The sequence below is a fragment of the Erpetoichthys calabaricus genome, chromosome 3 (genome assembly GCF_900747795.2).
Source record: "Erpetoichthys calabaricus chromosome 3, fErpCal1.3, whole genome shotgun sequence".
Lineage (NCBI taxonomy): Eukaryota > Metazoa > Chordata > Cladistia > Polypteriformes > Polypteridae > Erpetoichthys > Erpetoichthys calabaricus.
The window spans coordinates 226828697-226840887 of record NC_041396.2 but is presented as its reverse complement, the minus strand read 5'-3'; the positions used below and the strand labels follow the sequence as shown (position 1 = coordinate 226840887).

The following is a 12191-nucleotide window of genomic DNA, read 5'->3' as shown; positions in this document are numbered from 1 at the left end:
ACCATATAAACATATGGTTTCTACTTCGCGGATTTTCACCTTTCGCGGGGGGGTCTGGAACGCAACTTCCGCGATGGAGGAGGGATTACTGTACTCTGCTAAATTATGGTTATGCATTAAATGCTTGCAAACACAGGAGATTAAACTTTATTTGTCCCCTGAGTGAAAAACATTTGTTCTTAAGGATCTTTTGTGTGTCTTCATTGCACAACACAAGCCAGAAGTGCTATTACTGTATTAATTTTTTTTTATTACTATTTCTTTCAATTTATTATTATATAAATGTTTTATACAAAGCTATATTTTGCTTAAAATATCTGCAAGTAATTCATTTTTCTAAAAAATAGTGTTCTGAAAATTTTATAAAAGTTCCATTTTTTTTTTAAACAATCCAACAAACCAATTAATTGTCAATTATGATTGCCAACTTCGTAATAGTGTTTTTATGTTTACTCTGGTTCCCTTTATCTAGTATTACATTTTGTCTAAAGATCTGAAGCTATTCATTGTAACAAACAGAAAATATCAGGAAGGGGGTAAAGATTTTTCCTGCACTGTGAAATTGCTGGTCATGTAAAATAAGCAGAACGGTACCTATACCTAACAAGTTGAATTTTCATAAAAATAAGAAAACTGTTACAAAATTATAGGCATTTGATATCCTAAGAACCTCTCAAAATGGTAAATTATCATAACCATTACGGCGAAAAAGTTTCTTTTTTAAAAAAAAATAATACAAAATGTACTTAAATTCATGTGCCAAGTATTCTACCACACTATAATGCTCTTATGAAATATAATGAAAAATTGTGGGAGAAATGAAAACTCCATACTTAATATCTCTCATTACTGTTGGTTTATGCTTAGTAATCAAAAAACAATCCTGGAATTTCAGTGCATATTCTATAATTAAAGGCATGAAGTATTGATGAAGATATAAGAATATTTGCTGCAGCGAATGTCAATGTGCATTATTAATTCCATGACGGTGTAAGACTTCAAATAAAATGAGCATCCATTTGAGGAAAAAGACTCAGTGCAGGTAATAGCATACCAAGCTGAAAACAGTTGTGACAATTACGAATTTGAACTTTTCACGTGTATTGAGAAAAAAATAATTAAGACACTAATAAAATTACTCTGTTTCTACAACATGATAATTCTTGAAAAAGATAACCATAAAAATCAAAACCACCAGAAGAGACTGGGAATCTGTAAACAAAGCTGTGAACAAAATAGTGTAGACTGCAAACAATCTGGATGCTAAAACTGCAGGATTTGATGGCATGGACATAAACAAAAACCATTGTAGACACTGAAATTCTGAATCTAAAAGGCAAGTATCATTTTGCACCAAAATTACTTTTGTTTCTAAAGAACAATTACAGGTTGAAATGCTGAAAACCTTAAACAATCACAATGCACAGCAAAATACTAATAAATGCTTGCACTGACTGAATTTGCAAAGGTCCTGAAACAATTAGGCAGAATTTGGTCAGCCTAATTCCTGGCTGTATTTGACATTAAAATAGTTAAAACTTAAGTTGCATTCTAAAACCAATTCAAATTTTAAAACTTTGTTAAAATTAATTTGGACAGTGCAATATTTACTAGAGCACCTTTTTCAGAAAACTACAGTAGCGGGATGCAGGTAGTTGTTGCAGGTAGAAATGGTTGTTATTATGCAAAGTTTTCGGCCTGTGTTCAAAAAATTTAATTAAGATTCATTTAATTAATCTTAGCAACATTTTTGGTTTTCACTGCAGATTTGTGGGACAGGAGCTTAACAGATTCTGGGAAAAAGATACAATAGTAACAGCATTTTGAGGCTGAACCTCAGATCAACATTTGTGCTCCATGGTTGGTGATCTTTTTTGAAGTGATTACCTAACAATTCTGAGAGAGACAGTTTTACCTATCATAATTTGATGTTGTTTATTAAAATACATCTTTTTTTTTTTTTTTTTTTTTTAACAACAACAGCACTGTATAATGATCTAAATATGAACTAAACACTGGTGAGGTGGTAGCAAGCTGTCATATTAGACACATATATTCATTGCCGCATTTTATTGATTTTTTTCATTTGACTTGATCTCAAACCAGAGATGTGCTCATAATGGCCATCACAAAAACATACTGTAGTGTCCAATAATTACTCTTTTAAGAAAGGTCTAAAGACAATGTATTATTACCTGGTAGATTAGTACATATTTTTGCAAAAATAAAATGCAAATTAAATAGCACATAGATGCTGATAGCAGTCTGCTCCATCATGTAAAACAATGACAATTTCTTCTGTTTAAAAAATGTATCTTGCAAAATTATTACATCTAGCAAATGAAAAATGAATGATTATAATTGGTAATCTAACTGGTTTCAGAGGTGTTATGTGCATATTTAGACAGAAGGATGGATAAAGCAACAACAGAACCCCACTACCTATAAATAATTCAAACAAGTACCCTTTATATTATAAAAGTATACATTCTACTCACATCCAGCTGCTCCTTGGTTGGTTCTGGGGAGCGGTCAGGGATTTGTAAACCAACTGGATCATCAAAAGGGTCATCAAGTATAACTGTATGGTTTACTCTAAAAATGGAAAGGATAATATTTAGATTCATGTCATAAACATTAATGTAATATGGTGCACTAAATTAACTTCTTACATAGTCTGACTTATAGTTGAGACAAAAGACTAATATAAACTGGCATATTTAGAAAAGCAAGATGTTCACAACATGGAGAATAAGACCATACCATATGTCATTGTGTCATGTACAACATAGCAGCCAATATTAATTTTAGCTCCTACTTTCAAAGTTCATAAAGACAGTAATGTGTACATCTCTAGCAATATATATTAACACCATGTATCAGATTTAACTGGTTTAGAAGTCTCTTCTTGTAAAATATTTCAGTTATTTATTTGTTTGAAATAAACCTTAGGCAATAATCATAACTAGCCATTACTAACATCTTAACATTAACTATATGGTACTTGCTACCCTACCCTTACTGGTGCCACCACCACCGAGACAAAGGTATTTCTGCATTCACATGCTGTATGAATTTTCAGAGTTCCCACTTGGGTTTATCTGAATTTCCAGTTGTCATTTTCGAAGAAAACATGAGGCTACTGTTGACTTACACAGAAAGCAATTAAAGATAAGACGATCTTTAAGTGAAAATATAAAGCAAAATAATGTTTTAAGTGTAATTTGTATCGCTCCAGATATAATCTGATTAAAAAAATGTAATTCCTGGTCAAACAGGTTACTAGTTATGCAGTGGTAGTGCTGCTGCCTTGCAGTAAAGAGACAATGGTTTGTGCTTGGGCCCTCCCCACATAGAGAGTTTGCATGTCTTCCCTGTGTCTCGATGTCCTCCAATTTCTTCCCTCTGTCCAAAGACATGCAGGTTAGGTGAACTGGCCCTAGTGTGTGTTTGGTATGTGTGTGTGTGTGTGTGTGTGTGTGTGCACACGTGTTCGCCCTGCAATGGATTGGTGCCCTGTCCAGGGTTTGTTCCTGCCTTGCGCCCTATGCTAGATGGGATAGGCTCAAACAACCCCACAAACCCCCAAAAATACTGATATCATGGTCCGGATTAAACGGGCTAGGAAATGACATGACATATTATTGAATAAGGTGAAAGGGCAATGGTAATGGAATCCCCAAATTTTTCAACCGGGAGAATCAATATCGAACAGCAGCCATCTGATATTTCCCTTGAAACCTATAGTATCAACAATGAGTGCTACATCAGCCGCGTTTTGGGAAGCCGCTGTGTTTGACTCTAGGGCGGGCGCCACGGCGCAGCACATTGTGTTATTTGGGCGCCACCTACTGACTCTGGGAAGCCGCTGCGTTTGACTCTGGGGAGGGCGCCGCCGCATTTTGGGAAGCCACTGCGTTTGACTCTGGATTCTGTTGCGGGCGCCAAGGCCACAGTTTGCATGCGCCTCGGTGCGTCCGCTGTGCATATATTAACTGTGGTTTAGTAATATAGATTACATATATCAGATTTATTACTGCTAGGATGTCATACGTTGGCCCAAATAAACCACAAGTTGAATTTACTTATTCCAAAGGAATGTGGACTCACTTTCAAAAGCATTGTTAACTGCAGTTTTTTTGTTTTCCTCCCACCAATGCCAAATGTAGTACGCCCCTGAAATTCGTGGGGGTTACGTTCCTAGAGCACCTGTGAATTGTGAAAAACCGTGAATTTTGGATGTAGTTAAAAAAAATGCCTATTTTTATAGTTTAAACCCTAAATAGACCCACAAAACACTTTAATTTCATTTCAAACTCAGCTCAGTATATTACCTAAAAAAAACGAATGTAAAGGTAAACCCGTGTTCCGCAGTGCTAGAATGTAAAATACCGATGTTATCGCTATATGTACTATAATTCATGCAAGCACGTTTTCATTGCCAGAAGCCTTAAGGTGCAGGGCGTTTTGGCGGCATCTTGGGGCTTTAAGAAGAACAAAATGGAAAACACAAGAACACTCAGCTGGAGATGTGTCACAGGGCAGCAGTCAATCAGCGGCAAGTAGAAATGGATAACGCAGTAGCGATCCGGTGCCGCTAAGATTCACACCGTCGAGAAGATGGCGATTTGTTTATTTTTATGGTGGAAATTCCAGGGACGCACCCAGCCTTGGCCTGACCCGCACGCACACACAAACAGAGACAAAAACAAAGCAAACTGGTAATCAAACAGCAAATAAAGAATGTAATGAAAAAAAGATACCACCCCTGTTCCCCTTACGGTGATTACACATTAAATACAACAAAGCACAAACAAAACACACAAAGTCCATAGAAAACGGCAACGGATAAAATGTAATGATGAAAATAGATAATCCAGAGATCTGCATGTTGAATGGGAATGTAAAGATAGTCCTACCGCTAGTTCCTGAAATGAAGACAGGTGGACGGGTTCAGGAGCGCTCCTTTCTTCGGTGAACGGGTTCAGGAGCGCCCCTTTCTTTGCAGAATGGCCACAAATCCACATAGGGCTTGTTATACTTCACGCTCAGAACACCTACGCGCCCGCATCATGGCTGCCACGCGTTTGCAGCATTCATTTGATGCGTCCTCTGAGCAGGTCCTCAGAAATTAACGAGACGCAAGTTGGAGTACCAGCAAAAAGTCGGGAGGCGCAGTGTGCTAAAAGTTGAAATGTGACGCCAGAGTCTCTGTTTACTATCTACATGTGACAGAAAGCCGCCTTGCGGATCTTACGAGATCGGTGTGTGTGCTTCAATGTTTGATAAATGTGGTGAAGCAAAATGCCGACATACAGATGTATTCGTGGTGCTTTTATTTTCAAGTGTCGCATATTCCCGATCGTAATGACATGATACATTTTAAAAGTCTCACATACCGTCTTCTGTGCCGTCTTTTTTCTAGGGCATCCTCTGGTCCTGACAGCAGCGGATCGCCAGCAATAGATTGCCATACTGAGCACATTAAATGTATGATATTCCAACTCTCTGCATATTTAGAATCCTTAGATTTATACTTGATATCACTTTCATGATGAAAAGCATTAAAGTATGTATATTACATTTTACAGATAAATCGGTAATTTCGTTTAAATAATGAATACTGTTAATAATTACACACATGGGTGTGACACAGTGGCGGAGCGTTAGCGCTGCTGTTTTGCAGGGAGTCACGTCGCTGATATTCCCTGCCTGGAGTTTACATGTTTTCCTGCTGGGTTTCCTCAGTGTGCTCCAGTTTCCTTCCAAAGATATGCAGATTTGGGGATTTGGTGACGCTAAAATGACGCTAGTGTATGTGTGTGCTTGTATTCACCTTGCGATGAGCTGAGGCCTCCTCCAGGGATTGTTTCTCACTCGTGCCCAATGCTTGCTGGAATGGACACATCCCTGGATTTAATCAATAAACATCCTTTTTCAGAGATATTGCGGTAAGGTGTCATCGGAATTTAATGGGTGTTCTTGGCAATTTACAACACAGAGAAGCTGAACATGTTCTCACCGTGATAATATCTCGCACTGCCACCTGGCGGATTCCTCCAGATTTACATAAAGTACGTGCGCAAGTATAAACAGTACAATGCTTGCATAGCAGGAGCGTCTGCTGCAGCATACGTCACGTCGCATGAAGTATAAACCCGGCCTTACAGTCCTCATGTACACAGTCAGACAGCAGACAATCCAGACTCTAACCACGAAACGATAAAGGACAAAACGAATAAGTACAGGTAACCCAACGGAAAGCAGACAGACAGGAACTTGAAACACAAATTACAAAAACTTTTTTTTTGCTTTTGGTCATCGGCCCCCTTTTTAAAAGCTGTGCTGACATCCTTTGACCCCAATAGCCCCTGCACCCTCAGCAGAAGACCAATCAGAGCCACTGCAGGGACTGCTGGGAGTTGCAGTTTCAAATTCTATTGGCTACTTTCACCGTCCCAAGCCACGCTTTCCTCTACGGTTGCTTCCTGTTCTCTCTACAGTACAGTACTGCCATGAAAAAACGAAAAAAGCCATAAAAATTGTGGCCGATATTTGTGGTTTCCGTTAACAATTATTAGTTAGGTTCTAAGGAAAAATCCGTAAACGACGGAGGCTGCAAACTCTGAACCGCGACTTCGCAGGGGTCTACTGTATTCATAACTTGTCTCGTCTGCTTCTTCTGACTTGTTTCCTAAGTTTCTCTATCTAAAAGCAGTCAAGATTATATAAATGTTCAAATTACTCTGTTTTTATGAAAATGTACTGATTTTCATTGTTCTGAATTTTCAGTTGAGTTGTTTATACCACAGAAGAGTACTACATAGCATAGGAATAAACAGAGTTAAAAATTATTATGGTCTAAATGAAGGGCATTTCTGAGTTCAAAATATAAATTTACTGTTTAACTAATATGTAATTTTTTTAGTATAGTTCATGCTAAGATAGTCATTCCAGAGACAATTAAGGAAGGTTGTTAGTTTGCCCACATCAGGGATGAAAGCAATTTCTCAACTAACTTGCATTAAAAGCTTAAACCAACCAACCACATCAATTACATGATTAATTTAACTTTGTACCAGAAAACTGAATTGCCTTGCTGCATTTCCGCACCTAATATATACTTCTTCTGAGTGAACACAGAAATAATACAGATTTAGTTTGAGACATGTTTGTCATTTACATAGACACACCATCAGTTTTACATTTAAAAATGTAAAATGTACTACTATCTGTAGTACTGGCAAGAAAAACTGATGGCAGGCATTCATAGGCAATAACACAGAGTGTTTACAAAATAACTGAATAAAACATTTAACCAATAAAAGTGGTTGGTGACAAGGGCTTTCAGCAGCTAATAATTATCTTGAGCACAGCACCACATTCTATCTAGAGTAACTATTACTCGTTACACAGAAAAATATTTTACTGAAAGAACAGAAGGGCTGAAAACCCAGCTGGCCAGAGCTAATAAGCTTGTACTCACAACTGATTTTTTCACTGTGCTAACAATCTGGAGCTATCTCACAATTAAGGTTGGACAATATGGACTTAAACTGAAAACATGATTATTTTGACCCAATATGTGATACATCTCATTATACTTCTAAAGCGTCTTAAAGATTGAAGATCAGCACCATATAAACACGTATATACACATTTTCTATAAAGAGCCCAAAACCTAGTATATTTTGTCACCTCAATAATATGAAATATTAGCAAAGGAAACATAGTTGTTTTTTTCCCAAAAATTAACAATTTCATAAATAGCTGTGCCCCAGATATGTTTTTTTTTCTCAAACTATAATTTTTTTTTATATTTCTTCTACTCATATTGAAGTTTCCACTGTATGTATTGTGTTTAACAAATTGCCTTTCTTGTTAGCATCTGTGTCCGCTAGTCAGTAAACTGTAACCACTCTCTGAATGTTTTATACTGTATAAGGAAAGACAAAGCTCTTCACTCATTACTGCACTAATCACAGATTATAATATGTGGACATCTGTACCTTATATTATACATATACAGTGGAACCTCGGTTTGGGAGTAACTTGGTTTTATGAGTGTTATGCAAGACAAGCTAAAATTTTTAATAAATTTTGACTTGATAAACGAGTGAGGTCTTGCAATACGAGTAGTATGTATACACTTTGTCTGCCGAGCGTCATGTGATCACAACTGAGCTGATGGTTCTTCTCTCTTTCTCTCGCTGCGGGATTGTGGGCAATCGTCTCCTATTCTCCATCTGAGTCGGCGTGCCCCACTCATATAGTCAACATCCTTACGAGCGTATACTGTTTACTACAGCATTGTGACTGTGTGTGTGTGAGAGACATGCGAGTCCCTGTCTTGCACCCCAAAACACGAAGCTGAGTCTCAGTGCTTTAGCAACACCAGCTTTATTCAGCTTGAAACAGCAACAGCGTGGTTATTTATTGTAGCGAGATCTACCACTCTCCTATACACAGACACAGAGTTAGGCAGGGTTGTGGCCAAGAAGTACTGTGCCCAGCGCATTTATAATGTTCCTTGTATCACCCATCGACAGCAGGCGCTTATAGCATGTCCGCGATCTTTTTGGATTGGCTTTTACGGCGAACTGCTACAGTGCTGGGAGACTGCGATTGCTTTGGGACAGTCTTCCATGTGTCGTCCCGTTGGGTGGAATCCCACAACAGTTTAGAAACTCACTCACACCAGCCATGATTCTTTTCAAAGGTAAAGTGCAGGTTAATGTGTTTTATGTATTTTTACTTTATATTTTGTATTAATCATTTTTATATGAACAGATCTGGGTTATGGAACAAATCATCTGAGTTTCCATTATTTCTTACGGGAAATTCACTTTGATATACGAGTGCTTTGGACTACGAGCATGCTTCCGGAACGAAGTATGCTCGCAAACCGAGGTTCCACTGTATTGTTTTATGATTAACATCATTGCGATGGCTCTAAATGATATGCATGCAAAGAAGTGATTTTTCTTGTCTAACATTCTGTATAATGTGTGCACAAGAACAAATGTTTCGGTACTATGTCAATACTAAAAAAACTTAAAGGTACTAGCAGTTTACTGTATAGGTACCAAAGTGAAAGTCGGCACCACACTGATGAGTGACTGCAAGTACAAATATTCCTTTGGAAGGCACAAATCTTAATACATAATTCGCCTGCCACCTCACTAACTCACTCACTCATGTCCGTCCGAAGCCGAATGCGCAGTCACCTTCTGCGCACGACCGAAGCTGAATGCGCAGTCGCCTTCTGCGCAGCTGCCCGAAAAACCTTACGAGACCGAAATTCAACCTCAACATCGCAGCAGGCGGCCGATTTAGCCTACGCATTTCGGGATTACTATTCTGAAATCCCAAATCCTTCCGCCCAGGCATAGGATATTAGCCCCGATCACAGCCTACCCTCACACTCAAAATAATACATAAGAACATATTATTATTAAGTACTTTCAGCGGCAGGGACGACTCCACAGCCATCACGATCATTACACTACCGTCGTCCGCAGATGTTGATGTGTGCGAAGCGAGGTACACATTCTAAGCCGCATACAAATCTCCACAGGTGGCGCGGTATGCATTGTCGTGCGCTGCTGCTGAGATCTGAGTAAAATAAAACACTGCTGGCCTATTCGCACCAAGCACTGAATGTTCACCACAACATCTGGACTGATTTTAATGCCCCTTGCATCCTCGCCCTTTCAAAACTGCTTATTCTTGCACCTTGGTGCCGAAGGCCGCAAAAATTCAAAGAGAAAGGCGACTTCCATTAAAGCTCTAGAGGCCTGAAAGGCGATTTCGACTACAGCTCGAGGCCTAATTACACATTCTGATTCAATTACACATTCATTCAATACACCTATATCAGGTTTGTGATGCTTATACTTATTACTATTCCATATTTTACTGGAACATTCATCATTCAATATTATACTATAGGCCTGGAAAATTCATCAACTAACAGTACAAGCCTGTACAGTAATGAGTGAAGCGGACTAAAATCATTACAAAACAACTTCTTCGTTTCTTCTTCTACTTTTTGTTGATTTAGATTTCTCATTTTTTCCCTTTTACTGCCATAGGCCTACATAATTATAAAATATGGCAATTTTTATGCACATGACACAAAATAAATTAAGCTTAAAGACTACATGTGTTTCCAAATTCAAAGGGCATTCCCTGTCAAACTAGCATTCGCCATGACTATAAACAAGTCACAAGGACAAACATTTGACATGGTAGGAATATTCCTTGCTGAACCCGTTTTTAGCCATGGTCAATTGTATGTGGCTTTTTCAAGAGTCAGAAGGGCGAGTGATGTGAAGGTGCAAGTTAAAGATGGGCCACATCAAGGGAAATTACTACCAAACAGTGAGAGTGTCTTCACAAAAAATGTAGTCTACAGAGAGATTTTACAACTTTAGTTGTATACTGACAGGCCTCCAGTATACAAACAAAAAACGTTGTCATAGATAGCATGTATTTTTTAAGTGTACAGTATTTTTCGCCGTGATAAAGTCATACATATCCCAAACCTCTTAGTTAATTATCATTACTTACATCACTTTCTTATTTATTTCTTACTTCTCATTTCTTCTTCATACACTGCTGACACAAACTCATGCCCATTTCATCTTACGTTGTCGAAACAGGCTTTTTGTCTAGTATACTTCATAAAAGCACAATTGAATACACATAAAAATGGCTCACGGTTTTTCAACTCACTGATATATCTCGAAAAGAAAACCGGCTGATGTTATATCTGGAAATGGAAAGGAACCCAGAATCATGCTTATCTTTTTTTTTTTAAACAAGTGGCAAAATACCCATTATGGACTTAACTCAGAAATACATAAAACATATTTTATGTATATCATACTAGGGTGTTGTACTGTGTTAGCCATTATGAATGTAGTGAAAAGTCAAGCAAAATGACACCTTTTATTGACTAACTAAAAAGATTACAATATGCAAGCTTTCGAGGCAACTCAGGCCCCTTCTTCAGGCAAGATGTAATACAGAAACTTGAGTTCCCTGTGTTTACATACACACTAGGACAAGAAACAACATTGGTAAATCTTTAAGTGAGAAATCTTAAATGTAAAAAATTAATAGACTCCTTCAGGCTAGCGTTCATTTAACAAGAGAGAACAACAATGTATGGTCAAGATCTTTGGATAAGATAACTGTCCAACAAAGTCTTTTGAAGTTTCTAATGAGTTTTTCAATACAATGTGGATCTGTAGTCAGGTTGTCTGTGTCAGTCTGAGAGATGCAAACAATCCTCATACCTGGCCATAAAACTCTTGTCTCTATTCAAACCATGTTGCAATGTGTTAAATTTTAGCAGAAGTTTAACTTCCCATTCTTTTCTCTCTTGCTGTGTTCTGAAGTTGCCCATAAGCACTGTGACTTTAAAGTCCCTCTCACAGTGTCCATGGCTGTTGAAGTGGGCTAATACAGGAACATCTGTGTTGCCATGTTTAATGTGGAACCTGTGTAAATTCATTCTCTGGCTGAGTGTTTGTCCAATTTCTCCCACATAGAGTGCAGTGTCATGACATTTCATGCAGCGAATTAGGTAGACCACATTAGATGATCTGCAGGAAAATGATCCCTTTATGTGATGTTCTAGTCCAATGCTAAACAATGACCAAACACTGAAAAATGTATTTTCTGAACCTCCTCTCCTGGCATACAAACAACCACCAAACCTACAGCAACTAATTGTCTGAAGCTCCCCAAGTGAACCAACAGAAAATGGCACATCTCCCTGCCTACAGAAAAGATGTAAAACGTGTGCCCATATTTATAATACAGACCGTATACAGTGGAACATCGGTTCACAAACGTATCGGTACACGTACAAATCAGTTTACGACCAAAAAGTTCACCAAACTTTTGCCTCGGTTCACGACCACACACTCGGTATACGAACAAGCCAGGTTCCCTTTCAGTCTGTACATGTTCAGTCTCTCCCTGTGCATTTCCTGTGCAGCAAGCAAGAGGCATGATACACACACGCACAGAGGCAGCACACACACAGGCAGCAAGAGAGAGCCGCACACACACACAGGCAGCTAGAGCGGTGCGCACACACACAGGCAGAGAGAGAGAGAGCCACACACACACACAGGCAGCACCAGAGAGAGACAGCGCACACACTGGAGCGCGAGAGA

General features: G+C 38.4%; 1 protein-coding gene across 1 annotated transcript in view; it reads right to left on the bottom strand.

The window, feature by feature from the left end:
- The window catches only part of ppil4 (peptidylprolyl isomerase (cyclophilin)-like 4), a 44683-nt gene that overhangs the window by 21241 nt on the left and 11251 nt on the right, over positions 1-12191 (bottom strand). The window contains exon 6 of the mRNA XM_028797873.2: positions 2499-2595. Coding sequence (XP_028653706.2) covers positions 2499-2595 — 97 coding nt within the window. The remainder of the gene's footprint in view (positions 1-2498; positions 2596-12191) is intronic.